The following is an 18,978-nucleotide window of genomic DNA, read 5'->3' as shown; positions in this document are numbered from 1 at the left end:
CCCTAAAGACTCCACCAAGAAACTATTAGAGCTGATAGATGAATTTAGTAAAGTAGCAGGATACAAAATTAATATTCAGAAATCAGTTGCATTTGTATATACCAATAATAAAACATCAGAAGGAGAAATTAAAAAACAATCCCGTTTACAATTGCTCCAAAGACTATAAAATACCTGGGAATAAATTTAACCAAAGAAGTAAAAGATCTGTACTCAGAAAATTATAAGACACTGAAGAAAGAAATGAAAGAAGATACAAATAGATGGAAACACATACCATGTTCATGGACAGGAAGAATTAATATAGTTAAAATGTCCATACTGCCTAAGGCAATATACATATTCAATGCAATTCCTATCAAACTACCAATGACGTTTTTCACAGAAATAGAACATATAATCCTAAAATTTATATGGGACCATAAAAGACCCCGGATAGCCTCAGCAATCTTGAGAAATAAGAACAAAGTGGGAGGTATAACAATACCTGACATCAAATTATACTACAAGGCTACAGTAATCAAAACAGCATGGTACTGGCATAAAAAGACACATAGATCAATGGAACAGAATAGAGAGTCCAGAAATAAATCCATGCCTATATGGCCATTTAATCTATGACAATGGAAGCAAGAATGTACGGTGGGGTAAAGACAGTCTATTCAATAAATGGTGCTGGGAAACCTGGACAGACACATGCAAAAAATGAAGCTGGACCACCTCCTTACACCATATACAAAAATAAATTCAAAATGGCTTAAAGACTTAAATGTAAGATCTGAAACCATAAAATTCCTAGAAGAAAATATAGGAAGAAACTTCACAGACATTACCGGAGTAAGATTTTTACTGATATATCCTCGCAAGGGAAGTAAGAGAAAAATAAACATGTGGGATTACATCAAACTAAAAAGTTTTTTCACAGCAAAGGAAACCATCAATAAAACAAAAAGGGATCCTACTGAATGGGAAAAGATATTTGCCAATGATATATCTGATAAGGGGTTAATATCACAAATTTATAAAAAAACTCACTCAACTCAACTCCAAAAAAACAACCCAATTAAAAAATGGGCAGAGGACATGAAGAGACATTTTTCTAAAAAGGACATACAGATGGCAAACAGACATATGAAGAAATGCTCAACCTCACTAACCATCAGAGAAATGCAAATAAAAACCACAATGAGATACCACCTCACCCCAGTCAAAATGGCTATCATCAATAAATCAACAAACAACAAGTGCTGGCGAGGATGTGGAGAAAAGGGAACACTTGTGCACTGTTGGTGGGATTGCAGATTGGTGCAGCCACTATGGAAAACAGTATGGAGGTATCTCAAAAATCTGAAAATGGAACTACCTTATGATCCAGCAATTCCACTCCTAGGTATCTATCCGGAGAAATCCAAAACTCTAATTCAAAAATCTTTATGCACTCCTATGTTTATTGCAGCACTATACACAATAGCCAAGACATGGAAACAACCAAAATGCTTATTGGTAGATGACTGGTTTAAGAAACTGTGGTACATTTATACAATGGAGTATTATGCAGCCATAAAGAAGAAAGAAATCTTACCATTTGCAACAACATGGATGGACCTAGAGAACATTATTTTAAGTGAAATAAGTCAGACAGAGAAAGACAAATACCATATGATCTCACTTATATGTGGAATCTAAAGAAAATAATAAGTGAATGAACTAATCAGAAGCAGTTTTGGAGAGAAGAAAAATTGAGAGTTGCTAGATGGGGGGGGGATAAGGGGGAAGATGAGGGGATTAGAAAACAGTCAGTAACCACAAGATTGACACGGGGTTTTGAAAATTAATTTGGGGAATGTAATCAATAATGTTGTAAAGATTTTGTAGGTTATCCGATGGACACTTGTCCCATTTGGGAGACCAGCTCAGGGATGATGTAGATGCCTGATCACCGCACTATACACCTGAAGCTGAAGCTGAACAATAATGAATGTCAACTACAAGTTTATATGTGTGTGTGTGTGTGTGTGTGTATGTATATGCATATATATGTGTATATGTATATATATGTATGTATATACTTACAAGAAACTTACAAGAAGCCGAGTACAGCATTAGGAATAGAGACAGTGGAAATGTAATGGCTCTGTGCAATGTCAGAGGGATAGTGGATGGGGGAAGGGGGGTTCACACAGTGTGAGGGATATAAATGATAAACGTCTAAGTATTACTTTGTCTTGTGCACCTGAAATTAATAAAAAAAGAACATCAAATTATGAATAAAAAAATAATCATCTACAACATTTATTCTCACTAGGGGAGACTCTAAGTAAGGGAATCAAATTCTTCAAAAGAATGGGGTAAGTCAGTCCCAATCTCTGACTTTGGAAATCACTCCATGCAATAAAAGACGTTTCTTTGGGAAGCTGTACCCTTGTGAACAGTATGGAATTCCACAAAAGGCTGAAAAACTCTATTCTCTATTACCATTTAAGATTACTGCGTAGTATTCCATCATATTCAAAGCCCATAATTTATTTATTCACTCTCATGTTGTCAAAATGAGGGACATTATTTAGAGGGAAACAAAATTAACATATACTCAGACATTTATGAACTTACCTGTTAGGAGGAAAAATGTAATTTTTCTCTTCTAAAGAATCTAAATGCTGTTTCAGTGCTTCAATTAAACTGTGGGGTGTCTAAAAGTAAAGTTATTATGAAAGAGCTATTTTCTGATAGTTCTTAGCAAATTCATACTCCATCACAAAAAAGATTTGAACAAAAAATTAAGACAGCTATACAGCAAATGCAGTAAAGCTAAATAATCAATTAAAGCTACAAGTCAATTCATTATTAAAGGTAGCATCTTGGTACCAAATCATATTTTCAAACTATGCTTTTTACATACGTTCTTTAAAAATAACAACAAAAAGTCCTCTTAAAATGATCAAAGAACTGATAAAATGTCTATCCACTTTGGAAAAGACATTGGGCTTGAAATCATTCATTGTTTGTGGTTCCTTCATGAGTCACCAGGTCATAAAATAAAGTAAAACATTAAACCTAAAGGAGAAGATGGAGAAGGGGCAAGAAGGAAACTGAGAGAAACAAAGAAAAAAAGAGAGACAGAGAGAATCTCACTCATATTAGCAAATTCAATCATGGTTTCTGTTCTCTGCTGAAATGTCACCTCCTCAACAGTGATTTCCTTGACTACTGTATATAAAGCAGTACCTACCAAAGTCTCTTTACCCTCATTATGTTTTATTTTTCTTCACAGCACTTACCTTTATTTAAATTATCAGTTTCTTTCTGTATGTACATTGTCTGTTTCCTGGCAACAGAATATAAACATCCACAAAGAAAGCAATTTTTTTCTGTTTTTGTTCATTGATGAATCTTAAGTGTTTGGCACACAGTAAGTGTTTAATTAATATTTGTTCACTGAATGTGGATGCATTTTTTCATTCTCCATTCCCATTAAAAATGGAAAAAGTGGACTTTTTACGTAAGGTCAATTCCCCATAAGGGTTCTATATAGCCCACCATCTCTCTTCTGGTCCAGTCACTCAGTGGGAAAAGTTTAGTGATAAACTACTATACACAAGGCACTAGGGATACAGCCATGTGCAAAAACAGCCTGTTCCCAGGCTTCCTGACTTGAGAAGCTCCAGTCTACAAGACTGGGGGTAGAGACATCAAATAATCACAGGAATAAATGTCAAATCAATGGACACAACCAAAATGCCCATCAATAGACGACTGTATAAAGAAGGGGTGATATATATATATATATATATATATATATATATATATATATACAATGGAATATCACTTGGCCATAAAAAAGAAGGAAATCTTACCATCTGCGACGACATAGATGGACCTGGAGGACATTATGCTAAGTGAAATAAGTTAGACTGAGAAAGACAAATACCATATGATCTCACTTATATGTGGAATCTAAAGAGCAAAATAAATGAACAAGCGAAACAGAAATAGAACCATAGATACAAAGAACATTTTGATGGTTGCCAGAAGGGAGGGGGGTGGGGGATGGGTGAAAAAGGTGAAGGTACTAAGAAGCACAATTTGGTAGTTACAAAAGAATCACAGGTATGTAAATTACAGCATAGGTAATACAGTCAATAATATTGTAATAACTATGTATAGTGCCAGGTGGGTACTAGACTTACAGGGGTATCACTTCATAAATTATATAAATGTCTATAAACTACTATTCTATATACTTGAAATTAATAAAAATAATATTGCATGTCAACTATAATTTTAAAAAATAGACATGGGGATATAAAGTACAGCATAGGGGACAGGGATATAGTCAATAACATTGTAATAACTATGTACAGTGTCAGATGGGTAATAGACTTATCAGGGTTATCACTTTGTGAGCTATAGAAATGTCTAGTCACTATCTTTTTCTGCACTCCTGAAACTAATAAACAAATGATTATGCAATAGGTGCATGATACTGAGCGTTTAAAGAGGGGAATCTGACCAGGTCAGGGAAGGAAGCCCTCCTGAAGAAAGTAACAGTTAAGCTGAGATATGAAGGCTACGTAGTAGACAAGGAGGATAGCAGGAAAGGAATGGGCATTGTAGGCAGGAGAACAACATGTGCAAAGGCCCTGGGAAGGGCATATGGCGCAGAGCAAGAATATAGATGAACCATGCAGCGAGAGCAGAGAAAGCAAAGGGAAGTGTGAGTGAGATGACGCTGGAGAGTAGGTGGGGATTAGGCAACGCAGGACCTTAAATGAAAGGCAATGTTGGGAGTTTGGACTTTATCTTAAAAGACCACTGGAGAGCTTTTAAGTGAGGGGTGAAATGGTCAGATCTGTATTTCACAAGCTGTCAGATGTAATAACAAAGTAATAATAAAAGTTATCAGTATTTGAACAATGTTGGTTGGAAACAGTGTTTTTCAGCTTTCAGACAATTCACTAACAGCTGTAAATTTGTGGAAATGCTGCCACCCAGGGTCAGCAGACGTGATTAGCAGAACTGCGTAGAATCACTGAAAACTTAAAACGCTCCAAGGTGCTTGACAACCAAAGGGAGCTACTGCAGGTGGGCCGTGACCTCTTTCGTGAGGCACAGTTACCCTCCCCCCACCCAAACCGTGAAACGCCGTGGGGCCCCACGGTGGGGAAACGCATCCAGGTGCCCATCAGGATGGAAGCCGAGTAGGTCCCTGAGTCTGTGCCCCTGGAGCTTTGGCGAGCGCTGTGGCCCAGAGACGTATGTTTGGACCACTGTAGTGAAAAATGAAAATGCAGCGGACAGATTGCAGACACAGCAGACCCTGCCGCGTGAGTTTCCTGGAGTCGCTCCCAACACGACGGGCGCGGAATGGTCGAAAGGAGAGGGGTGGACAGACAGCTGCTGGCAGAAGGAGGCTCTGTGAACCCCAGACGGTGTCGTAACCGAGGCAGAACAGATCAGCTGTGGAAACGAGGGAGATTCCCTCTTAACAGAAGGGTTTAGGTCAGCCTTAAACTAGCGAGCCTGTACCTAACAGTTTAGCATCCCTTCACATAAAGACGGATGGAAAGCCAGGAGAAACTGGCCAGTGGCCAGGGGACTACCAGGAAATCCCATCCAAAACAGAAGATTAAGTATTGCATCTTGCACCTCCCACCACTGAAAAGGAAACCCGACACCCATCAGGGCTCTCTGGGCTATGGCGACATGTTCCCACACCACAGAAGACTGCTTCGGTCCATATCCCAGGTGACCTAAAAGCCTGCCACATTACTTTGGGGCCCAGAGCAGGAAAGTCTCTGTAGCAGTCCTGCAGCCCTATGGAACATGTGGGATGGACACATGCAGGTCCAGAGGCCACAAACAGACTGCATGAGCAGGCTGCCACATCCTCGCTTCACCCACAGCTGCTACACTGCCACCTCTACCTCACATCACATCCATTACCATGTGAGGGATTCCTGACCGTCAGGTTCTGGGGAAGGAAAAAAACCTGAGTTCGTTTGATTCTCACAACTCTGCTATAAGATAGACAAGAGTAGAACACTCATTTTGCAGTTGCAGAAATGACGCACAGAGAATGGAAATGACTTGCTGGAGATTACACACCTGAAAGGTGGACAAGGCAGCCACAAACCTATGTTCACTATTCCAAACACTGCTGTTTCCACTGATCAGTTCTGTCCATTTAAAAAGCATGCGCTATACCTTCTTACACCATATACACGAATAAACTCAAAATGGATTAAAGACTTAAATGTGAGACCCGAAACCATAAAACTCCCAAAAGAAATCATACACATGACATTGTTCTTAGTAATATTTTTTTCTGATCTATTTACTCAGGCAAGGGAAACAAAAGAAAAAATAAACAAATGGGACTACATCAAACTAAAATGTTTTTGCACAGCAAAGGAAACCATCAACAAAACGAAAAGGCAACCTACTAAATGGGAGAAGATAACGGCCAATGATACATCTGATAAGGGGTGAATACCCAAAATTTATAAACAACATATATAACTCAACACCAAGAAAACAATCCAGGGCCAGCCCGGTGGTTCAGGCGGTTAGAGCTCCGTGCTCGTAACTCTGAAGGCTGCCTGTTCGATTCCCTCATGGGCCAGTGGGCTCTCAACCACGAGGTTGCCAGTTCAATTCCTCGAGTCCCGCAAGGGATGGTGGGCTGTGCCCCCTGCAACTAAGATTGGACCCAGCACCTTGAGCTGAACTGCCGCTGAGCTCCCGGATGGCTCAGTTGGTGGGAGCGTGTCCTCTCAACCTCAAGGTTGCCAGTTCGACACCCACAAGGGATGGTGGGCTGTGCCCCCTGCAACTAGCAACGGCAACTGGACCTGGAGCTGAGCTGCGCCCTCCACAACTAAGACTGAAAGGACAACAACTTGAAGCTGAGCGGCACCCTCCACAACTAAGATTGAAAGGACAACAACTTGACTTGGAAAAAAGTCCTGGAAGTACACACTGTTCCCCAATAAAGTCCTGTTCCCCTTCCCCAATAAAATCTTTAAAAAAAAAAAAAAAAAAAAAAAAGAAAACAATCCAATTAAAAAATGGGCAGAGGACCTAAACAGACATTCTCCAAAAAGGACATACAGGTAGCCAACATACGTATGACAAGATGCTCAACGTCACTTATCATCAGAGAAATGCAAATAAAAACCACAATGAGATACCACCTCACTCCTGTCGGAATGGCTATCTTCAATAAATCAACAAACAACTGTTGGTGAGGATGTGGAGAAAAGGGAACCCTCATGCACTGTTGGTGGGATTGCAGATTGGTGCAGTCACTATGGAAAACAGTATGGAAGTTCCTAAAAAAATTAAAATGGAATTACCTTATGACCCAGCAATTCCACTTCTGTGTATTTATATGAAGAAATCTGAAACACTAATTTGAAAAGATATATGAACCCCTATGTTCATTGCAGCACTATTTACAATAGCCAAGATATGGAAGCAACCTAAGTGCACATCAATAGACAATTAGATAAGAAAGGTGTGGTGTATATATACAATGGAATATTACTCAGCCATAAAAAAGAAAATCTTACCATTTCTGACAACATGAATGGACCTAGAAGATATTATGCTAAGTGAAATAGGTCAGACAGAGAAAAACAAATACCATATGATCTCACTTATATGTGGAATTTAAAGAGCAAAATAAATGAACAAACAAAACAGAAACAAACTCATAGATGCAGAGAACAAACTGATGGTTTCTAGATGGGAGGGAGGTTGGAGTAATAGGGAAGGGATGAAGATGTGCAAATTGCCAGTACAAAGACAATCGTGGGGATGTAAAACACAGGATAGGGAACATAGTCAATAATATTGTAATAACTATGTATGGAGTCAGAGGGGTACGACACTAATCGGGGGGATCACTGCATAAATGATACAAATGTTTGGCCACTATACTGTATACCTGAAACTAATATGTCAATTGTAACTGAAAAAAATAATTAAAAAATAAATAAAAAGCATGGTCTAGTTGTTATGCTATGAGTCACCATTTAGCCTCTTTTATAAGACCAATAGCTCACAGTCCTGTTCAGAAGACACAAGTCTGTGTATATATGAGGTGTGGTCAAAAATATGGTGAATGTTTAAATTTTTAAAATGTGTTATCGTAAAAGACACATTGCCACTAATCCCTCTCAAAATATTCCCCTTTGCTTTGAACACACTTATCCCATCGTTCTTGCCACTTTCTGAAGCAGTTCTGGAAGTCCTCTTTCGTGAGTGTCTTTAGTTGCGCTGTTGTGGCTGCCTCAATGTCCTGAATCGATTCAAAACGTTTACCTTTTGTGGTCATTTGGACTTTGGGGAAGAGTGAGAAATTGCATGGTACCGGATCAAATGAATAAGATGGATGAGGATACACAGTAATATTTTTAATTGACAGAAATTGCCAAATACCAGAAGCGATCTGTGACACTGCATTGTCATAATGGAGGATGAAATAAAGACACTCATGAAAGAGGACTTCCAGAACTGCTTCAGAAAAGTGGCAAGAATGATGGGATAAGTGTGTTTGAAATGAGGCAGAGTATTTTGAAGGGGATTAATGGCAACGTGTCTTTTACTGTAATTTTTTTTATTTAAACATTCACCGTATCTTTTGATCACACCTCATATATCTATATGTAATTCATGGAAAATGAAAATACATATGTAGATATGTGGCAAAGCATGGAGTCTCAGGTGGTGATTAATACAAGAAACACACAAACATAAAGACAAAAAAGTCATTTAAATGCATAAGAGAGATACACTGACCTGAGTAAGATATGGAATGTGGTTCTGGTCAATTCCAACTTGCTGAATTCACCAAAAAAGGGGAAAAAATGCATATTACAGCAGAACATGGCAACAAAGAAAAGTAAGTGAGAGACCAATGTGGACACAAAAGAGAAAATACACCAGAGCAGGAATGCCTTGCTGGGCCGCTTCCTATCTAGATCACAAAAAACATCAGACTACAGTAAAAAATGTCAGGCTTAGTTTGTACACTTACGCACAAACTTATACGTGTCCTAAGGATAAAACTATAAGAGAAAAGACTTGCCAGAAACTGAGTGTTTGCTGTCTGGATAGCCAAATGTGTTGTAATTTTTCAAGTAGTCAGAGTCAGCTGTTATTCATATTGCTATTCTCCTGTGGGTAATATGTGTGTTTTGTTTTTTCAGTTTTCAGAAGTTCTACTATTGCTTGCCTAGGTGTGGTTCTCTTTGTATTTATCTGCTTGGATTCTTCTGAGTATCAGGGCAAATGTGGGGCTCACCTCATATGTTTCCTTGTCTTACTGATCACAGACCTATTCTACCTGAAAAGATTTATGTCATATATATTTTGGCCTGGTTTTAGAGTTGTTTCTGCCGGGAGGGTAAGCTTGTAATCAGTTACCCTCATGGCTGCAAAGAGAAATCTCTGTAAGATTGCTTCTGAGCAAAAGTGCATTGGATAGTGCATCTGAAGTACCTAATTTTAGTTTTTAGTTTTACTATTCACAAGATAGTTAAAACTACAACCAATTTATGTGTGTTTGTACGGTGGCAGCAGTCAGAGGGTAGTTATGTTGGATACTAACCTAATACAGAAAACAGAAAAGCCTGGGATAGAAATAGATTTGTATACCTCCGCAACTTTCAGGAATTGCGCCAATTTGGTTGTTTTTCCAAGAAACTTGATGTAAATATCCAAACTGTCCTTGCACTGGTTCTTCTTCATGTCAAAATACCTGCCTAAAAATAGAAAAATATTACCATAAAAGAGCCAATAACTAAGCAGTTTTCAAGTTTCACTCCTTTCTGATGATCCTAGTTTAAGCTGATTCTGAATATGATTTTAAGTTATTCAAAATAATTATAGTTTGAATTCAGTTATTTTTCTGTTTTAAAAAGCAACAACACTGCTAAATCCATACACTCAACAGATTTTTATGGAGTAACTACTGAATGCCAAAAACACTGGAAATACATCTAGAATTTAATAGCATACACAGATTTTTAGATAGTTTAGTTTCAATTTCTACAACTTCTAGCCTGTAATTTTTTTGAGAACTGTGAAGCTCTCTGAGGGAAGGGGCTATGTTTCCTACTCTTTAATAACTCTACAAATGTACTAGGTACTTCCACAGTATAAGAAAATCTCAAATTCTCATCAATGAAGTTTGGAGAACCTTCCTGTGAAAGAATCATTCGTTAGGGTGAAATGATGACAGAAATTTCCTGAATAGCCTAAGAATTACATGCTTGTAAAATAATCAATAACAATTACTTATTTTATAGGCTATATTTCCTTAGGAAAGTCAGAACTGTTTTTGACCTTGGTGGAGTGGGCCTTCATAAGCAATGTAGAAATATGGTAATCCATCTTGATTTACTGGTAAATTTTCCAGAAATATCAGTTAGCATTTATATAGAAATTGAAAAGTTCTGTGGCTAATTAACCATATAATTTTAACCAAAAAAAGCAATATAATGTCTCATTATTTAAAAAGATGTATGACCCTGTAAGGATCTTCAATTTTGAATCTTTAAAACAAATATGAGTCTAAACGTAGAGCCGAAAGATTTTGACAAATTATTTGTACCAGTTTATTTTTTAAGTACGTAATGTTTATACTTTAGCCTACCTAGCAGATTAAGGATGCCCTCATTATAGGCTGCAAAGAGGCGAAGAGAATCCTTAAATAGGAGCATGAAAGCAGCATGTATTATGCCATTAGTGAGTTCCTCAGGATTTGCCTGGAAATCAAGTAAAAGAGTAATCAATTATCACCACAGTTTTTAAAACTTCCTTCCCCCTCCTAGAGTTAAACAATGCCATTTACCAATATTTAAAAAAAAGATTTATAAATCTCTTACATTAAAATTAAGAAGAGCATCAAACTGAGTTTGAATAACTAGAAGTGTGTTTAACAGGTCTGTAGTATTCATAGTTCTCATCATACCATCCAGCCTATAAAAGATAAACGGAATTCACAGTATCAATGATTAAGAGTTTGAGAAGCACTCTGATGTCAACATCCTGAAATACAGCTGTGTTTTTGACCAACTACACATATCGGAGCACATATGTATTTCAGTATTTCTTGCTTACAAACTTATTATATTTACTGACCCTCTCTTGGTTTTGGTGATGTCAGATGCCATCATTCTATATGCGAGTGACTTTTCATTCAAGTATCTGCTATATCGTCTGATGAAGGTTGACATAGTATAGCCTAAAAATGAAATATTTTAACTATTTTGAATTTCACCAATATTAAGCATTTATTCTATTTGCCCATAAATGCAAAGACTTATCATTCCACATTCACTCATATACCTCAACAATATCTTTGACACACAAAAACTAGAATGTCCTTTATTAATCATCTTGTCCAACATTCCTCAGACTTCATGTTAAAGATTATTTTTTTATCTCCTCAAAGGCTTGATATCAACTCAGGATGTCATGTTGATGGTGACATTCCTGAACAGAGGAAATAACTAAACTTTACCAGCTTCTTTCACATTTCCACAGAAACTATTGTAAATTCTTAGCATTTTCCTCAAACTACCCATCCCATTGTAGCCAACCCTCCCCCACCCTCCCTCCATGCAGCAAATGACCTTGCCCTCCACTGCATAAACAAAATGGAGGGAAAAAAGCCATGATGGAAACGTGACGTCTCACTACTCAACTTCCAAACATACCTGGATTCATTTATTCAATTTATTTATTCATTCAACAATGGTTCAGTGCCTATTAGGAGCCAAACATCTTTCTAGATGCTGGAAGTTCAGCAGTGAACAAAACAGACAAAAATCCCTACCCTCACGGAGGTTACATTCCAACAGGGGATTGATAGACAAGCCAAAGAAAAGAAAAACGCAGAGATGGTTAGTAGGTGAGAATTGGAAAGAATAAAACGCAGGCAAAGAAGGGGCAGAGGGTTGTGGCCCTATTTTCACTAGTCTGAACAAGGCCTTACTGAGTAAATAGCTAAAGGGTTCAATTTCCTCTATCTCTAGCACACTGCATATTCTGATATTCTTATTAGGCACTCAAATATGTGTTGTATCAATGAATTAGAAATTATCTACCATAATAAAATGTACAACACACCACACCCTTCATTAATTTACAACCATTTTATTTAACCAGGCATGGTTTTCAGAACTTTTCCCTCCTTGCCACATAGAAATATTTCCATTGAAGAATCATCTTACCTTCTATGACACTTTTATCCAGGAAGTTGTGTAAAGTGAACAAAGAGTTTCTAGATGCAAGATGTTGGATAAAACGCTGTCAAACAAATGAGCCATATTAAAAAACCAGCTTCTGTCCACAAATAGAGTTGATTAATGATTTTGTCATTGTGAATACATATTTAACCCAATTCTATCATATAGCTTCTATGTATTTCAGGAGCATTAAGGTGAGCAGGACCATATTCATCCTGGGCTACACAACCTAAGGACCTGCAGCGTTTCCTGTTTATATACCTCTCAAATAAACAAGGGGTTAAACATTAAAGCTCATGTGAATACATACCCTTTTCCTCCAAGATTTTCTATATAGCCATTCCTCCTTTTTGATTTTGAGAATATTTAATTAATTATGGAATTATTTTAATTAATAGTACATTACTTCATAATTTGCAGAAAAATAAAAAGAATAATTTCATACATCTGTGTACCCCATTACCCAGAAACGATGACTGCTAACTTTTCGGCGTATCAGCTTCAAGTCTATTTTAAAAATAAGAGGAATAAAGTATTACAGATAAAGTTAAAATTGTCCTTTGCTCCATCCCTAAGTTCTATTTCCTTCCCCTACCTGGAAGTAACCGGTATCATTCATTTTAATACGCTATCTTTACAGTCTGTTTTCTTTATAGCTTCATATACATTTGTTGCATGGAAAAATACTGCGTGCATTTTTAAAATTTACATAAATGATATTGTATTCTACCATTTTGTAACTTGCCTCCTCCATTAGCATAGCATCTTTTTTGAGATCTAGCCTTTTTGGTATAGTACATCCCATTTAATGTCATACAGTATTTCATTGTATAAATACACCTCATTTTAGTTATCTGTTCCCTACTGATGGGAGTTTAGGTAATTTCTACTTTCTAAATGTTATAAATATGCTATGAGTCATGGATTGCTGGGTCACTGGGCTGGAAATTTTCAGTTTTACTAAACATGTCTCAATGCTCCTCTCAGTGATAAACTGCAACTAATATTTACATGTCATCCACAAGTGTGTCAGTTCCCATTGCCTCAAGGTCTTCGCAACTCTTGATACTGTCATGAATTTTAAATTTTGCTTATCTGAGCATGTTCTCAAATGGTTATCAGCCATTCTGGTTTACTTTGCTGTGAACTCTCCGTTCATTTCTTTTGTTCATTATTCCATTGTTCTGCCTTTTTCTTACTGATAATGTATTCTGAATATTAATCTTTTGTCTGTAATATATAAAATCTTATTCCAACTTTATGGTATCTTTCCTCCTCAAATGTCATAAACATGTTCTCCTACATTTTCTTCAATTTTAAAATTTAGTATTTTGCATTTAGAGGTATTTCATTCATGAGGAATTTATTTTTGCATATGGGGTAAGATAAAGATCTCATTCTATTTTTTTCCATAGGATGTTATTGCACCAAAAGGCTTTATTTTAAATTCCACACTTTCCCCCACATTTTTAGTGCCACCACGCTCCCATGTAAGTACTGTTCTACTTGTGAGCCTCTATTATATTCCATTTATATATATGTTCTATTTTTACCAATACCTTCCTGCGTGATCACTGTTGCTTTATAATAAGTTTCAAAATCCAGTCAATTTCTAAATCCTGATTTTATAATGCAAACCTTACTGAGACAAAACGTTCATTTGAAGTTGAAAATAATAATTTGATGGTACAGAACATTTCGGTTGTTCTGTAAAATACAGAGTATTTGCATGTGGGGAGAGATGGAAAGGTGATAATGTAATACATTCAGGTATCCAGTTTCTCCTGGTAAAGTAAAGCAGTGAGGGAGGAGGACATTTTTGAGAACTTTTGTTTTTTGGTTTAAATCATCTAAAGAATTGAGTGTAATATCCCACTCTATTATCTAGTGGCTAAAATAGTATACCTCAAATACTGGTTGCAAAGATACAGTCATACAGAAAAATCAGTGTTTTAATACCCACTGCTATTCACTTCCCCCACTTGTCACTATTGAAAGTAAAAGGTGGTAAGCCTTTGCCAAACCAAAAACATCTTGCAGTAATGTACTGCGAGTCCTCTGTACTAAAAAGAAGTGCCTACCATTTGAGTATACACCATGCTCACCTCGTTTCCATGAACCATAAGGTGATGCACAGTAACCAGCACTTTGAACACCACCACCCAGCTTCTGCTCCCAGCTTTCTTAAAAAGGACATCGACCAGGTGTTCAACACTCCTATTTGTTTCATTTATGTACTGTATTAGATCTAAATTAGAGACAGTGACAAGCATTAAAACGCAGACTGAAAGAATTTTCAAAACCAAACTTGCTAACTTTGACTTAAATACAGATGCAATCAAATCTCAGAGAAATGACAAAGGAAATAATCCAAAACATTTTCTTCATTACGAGTATTACAATTTGCAATGACATATGTTACATGATATTGAATACCTGTCTACCCTATGTTCTGTATACTTGATGAGGGTAGGAACTGTGTCCATTTTGGTCACTACTGTATCTCCAAACCCAGCACAGTGGCTGGCACATAACAGGTTATGGTAAATACCATGTTTCCCCGAAAATAAGACCGGGTCTTATATTAAGTTTTGCTCCAAAAGACACATTAGGACTTATGTTCAGGGGATGTCATCCTGAAAAATCATGCTAGGGCTTATTTTCCGGTTAGGTCTTATTTTCAGGGAAACACAGTATGTATTAAGTGAAAACGACTCAAGAAGGTAAGTAACATACCCAGGGCCATACAGGTAGTTACGTGGCAGGGCTGGGATTTGAAATCAGATTTGCTTGACCCTGGAGACCAATATATTAATTATTACACTGTACTACCTCTCTCAAGAAGAGTGTCATGTCATGAAGGTTCAGGCAGGAGCTTTCCTTGTAGTGTCACCCAACATACGACCATTTTGTTTGCATCCTTCAACCCATTATTAACTTCTTGAGTCCACTTCCCCATAACCTTGTACCTGGTTTATTTCAACAGCTTCCCAATTTCCAGCCTCAGGATTATAACCATTCATCAATTTACTTCATATGGCCCCTCAAAAGCTAATTTTCATCGTTTCATTTTCCCATTCAAGAATATGCAGTGATTCCCTATTGTTTATCAGTTCAAAATATTTTTTGCTTTCAAAATTATAAATTATCATTATAAAACTTCATCCCTACCACTTATTCATTCATCAGCATCTTCACATGCATAGCATGAGGAGAGCTACTAAGGAGCGTGCTTAACAAATACACTAGTGGATTGCAGCAACAGGCTGACTAACTGGATACCCAGATTCATTTATTCCATGAGTGTATATACTCATATCAATGCCTGACACGTGCCAGTTGCTGTGCCAAGTTGAAGGTTATGAAGAATGAGATTCTCTCAGTTTTCCTTTATATCTCAAACTCTGCTTCATTCCTTTTTTCTGTAGTTTTTTTGTTGTTTCTGCTTTCCCATGATTTCAGCCTTTGAACTTAACATTTGGGCTATCGTGGTACTGACTCCACTGCCCCCATTAGGTTGCATCTTTTTTATAAATAACTACTGCTCCTCCTTTAGGTCTACAGAAGCCAATTTTCACACATATCACATAACCATCCAGGGATGGATAGTATATATTACGCCAGAAGCGAGCATGGAGCGTGTGCAGAATATTGTTCAGCAAACTTTCAAAAAATGTACAGAGTGCCAAAAAAAAAGTATATACATTTTAAGAAAGGAAAACTATTAAAATTGTAATCCTCAATATATACCAATGACAAAAGATGAACACAAGTCACGTTTGACTTCTGCAACTACAAGAGGTGCTCAAAGTGGTTACCATCAGCGTCCAGACACTTCTGATTATGGTGAACTACTGCTTGAGCAACGCTGACCAGTGTCCACTTGTATACATTTTTTTGGCATCCCTGGTATATAAAGGAAATTAATCTTTATTTAACTTAGTGAACTGTTAATTGTTATAATATATGCACATTGTCATGATGATAAGATAATAATTTACAAGGCAATCCATATTAAGTCCACTGATAGTTTTAAAGCAAAATACCAAAATAAAAAAGTGATCAAAAGAGTAAATCATCTGTGAAGGTTTCAATAGCGGTAGGATTTATGTATATTGCCAATAACACAAACTATTTATAAAGTCACTGCTCACAGTGAAGTCAAACAGCAGGGAGTAGGGAGATCCTGGGAGTCTATTCTGTGTTTGAGCAAAAGCTAAGTTTAAGAATCAAAATTCTTTGCCCTGGGAAACACACACAGGAGCACAAAAAATGTTGCTGTGGACACTCTAAAGCCTATCCATGGACCTTAGGTTAGGACTACCTACGGCAAGATTTGCTTGATAGATTTTCCCTTCCTTTATTTCAAAAGACTCGCTGAACATCATGATTTATAAAGGACTTCAGAATTGAGACCCTTCTCAGAAGCCTCGTTGTTCCAGCACCTGTGTCCTAAGTTATCTGAATAACTTAAAAACAAATAGTTTGTTGTTTAGAAGTCCAGTGGTTTTCTTCTAGGCTCAAAGATTACTAGAAGTGAAAATACAATCTTCCCTGTCGTGCAGTGGTGAGGAGGGAGAGAAGGGATAGTGGGTGGGGTTAGGGAGGGGAGTGGGGTGCTGTTATTAGAAGCACTTGGATCATGATGGCCTGTGAGCGGCCAGCGTCAGACCTCCTACTCACCCGCTAGGTGTTTTGGCGTCGGTTCCATGGGCTCATTGGTGGTCGCCCCAAGGGCAGCTTTGGACGCAGATGACCCCATGCGTTCGTTGTAGACCGCCAGCCACGAGTGTGGTGGCTGCGAAGTTTAAACCCTGCCCTTCCGGACTAGCGGACTGATCAACAGACCGGCACCCCTGATGACAAATGGGACGCCGGAGGTGACAGAAGGTCTGGCTTCAGGTAGCTTTCACCTGATGACCTTTGCTCGCAGCCTGACGCAGACCTACAGCATTATGAGGTGGGATTTGAAGTGGCCAACGGCAGGGCCTCTGCAAGAATGCTGGGAAAAGATGGCCGCGGGTCCCAGAACGGGGTTCTGAGGACCCTATCGAGCTTGGGGCGGGGCATCTCCAGAGGGGCGAGTACAGACCGTTTGCATAATACAAGCTGGATAACAAAATAAACTTGAACAACCACTGAATGAACAGTATGAGGAACATGGACTGGTTGGGAGCTCCAGATGAAAAATCTGGATATCTTCACATCTTGGAAATTAGGGGGTCCTATGACGGTACTTTTAAAATTCTTAATGCGACATTTTTAGGGAGGCTTCACTCACACATTTTGGGGGTTGTATCCTGCCTGACGTCATGTCCTTCTACCCTTCATTCAGCATCAGATACATAAGTCCATACAGTCTTTTAATAATACTCCTTTATTATCCTTTTAATACCTGTGGAAGCTGTAGTAATGTTACCCCTGCCGTTCCTGATACTGGTAATGTACAGTCTTCTCTTTTTTTTAATCTGGATAGGGCTGGCTAGAGAGTTACCAATTCATTGCTCTTCTTAAAGAATCGCCTTTAAGTTTCATTGATTTTCTCTGTATTCTCTTTTCTGTTTCATTGATTTCTGCTCTTATCTTTATTCTTTCCTGCCTTCTACTTGCTTTCACTTTCTTTTGCTCTTTATTTTCAGGTTTCTTGAGGTAGGTTAGCTTACTTACTTGAGATTCTTTTTTAATAATATAGGCATTTAGAGTTAAGCACTGCTTTCGTTTTCAAAGAACATATTTCATATGATTTCAATCTATTAAAATTTGTTGAGTCATTTTATGGCACAGAATATGCTGATGGCATATGTTCTATGTACCCTTGAAAAGATGCATATTTTTCTACTGTTGGTTACAGTATTCCAATTAAAGGTGTATTACAATTCTTTTTTTTTTTTTTACACAGAGTATATATTTTTTTAACTTTTATTTATTTAAGTGTGTTTTTTCCAGGACCCATTAGCTCCAAGTTAAGTCATTGTTTCAATCTAGTTGTGGAGGGCACAGCTCACAGTGGCCCATGTGGGGATTCAACCGGCCACCTTGTTAAGAGCACTGGGCTCTAACCAACTGAGCTAACTGGCTGCCCTACAATTCTTGATATTGTATCACAAGTGACTGAGATTCCATTCATTTTCATTTTTCATAGCCTTTTCCCCACTACACTTCAGGTTGGAGAGGTTCTTATGCTACGTCTTCACTGTGTTTTCCTCTGCAGAGTCTCATTATCTTCGGCTAAGCCCACCAAGGACAGGTTGTGTTTCTAATATTGTTTTTCACCTCTACAACTTCCATTTGGTCATTTTCCATCTTTCATTGCTCTCCTCATTATGCATACAGTTTACTTTAAACCCTTAAGGATATTCATAATAGTTATAATGGTTACTTTAAAATGCTTGTCTGCTAATTCCTTCATCTTTGACAATTCTGGCTCTGTTTCTATTGACAATTTTTCTGTTGTGTATAGATCACATTTTTCTTCTTTCTTTACCTAGTAATTTTTTATGGAGGCCAAATATTGTTAATTTTACTTTATTAAAATAGTGCTGTATTTTGATGTGTTCCTTTAAAGAATGTTCAAGTTTTTTTAAACTTTTTTTTTTATTTTTCAATTACAGTTGACATTCAGTATTTCATTGGTTTCTGACATATAGCACAATGGCTAGACATTTATACAACTTATCAAGGTGGTCCCCCAACAAATCTAGTACCCATCTGACATCATACA

General features: G+C 37.5%; 1 protein-coding gene across 1 annotated transcript; it reads right to left on the bottom strand.

Moving 5' to 3' along the window:
* Positions 1–2,606: 2,606 nt before the first annotated feature.
* Positions 2,607–17,019, bottom strand: LOC141569594 (phosphatidylinositol-binding clathrin assembly protein-like). Its single transcript, XM_074323329.1, has 9 exons — positions 16,941–17,019; positions 14,363–14,505; positions 12,243–12,318; positions 11,149–11,251; positions 10,893–10,986; positions 10,661–10,772; positions 9,661–9,767; positions 8,803–8,844; positions 2,607–2,690 (listed from the first exon to the last, which is right to left on the bottom strand). Exons 1-9 carry the CDS (start codon positions 17,017–17,019, stop codon positions 2,607–2,609), a joined length of 840 nt encoding a protein of 279 aa, XP_074179430.1.
* Between the last annotated feature and the right edge of the window lie 1,959 nt (positions 17,020–18,978).

The sequence above is a fragment of the Rhinolophus sinicus genome, chromosome X, assembly GCF_036562045.2.
Source record: "Rhinolophus sinicus isolate RSC01 chromosome X, ASM3656204v1, whole genome shotgun sequence".
Classification (NCBI taxonomy): Eukaryota; Metazoa; Chordata; class Mammalia; order Chiroptera; family Rhinolophidae; genus Rhinolophus; species Rhinolophus sinicus.
The sequence above is the reverse complement of the archived record's forward strand: the minus strand, read 5'-3'. Positions and strand labels throughout refer to the sequence as shown.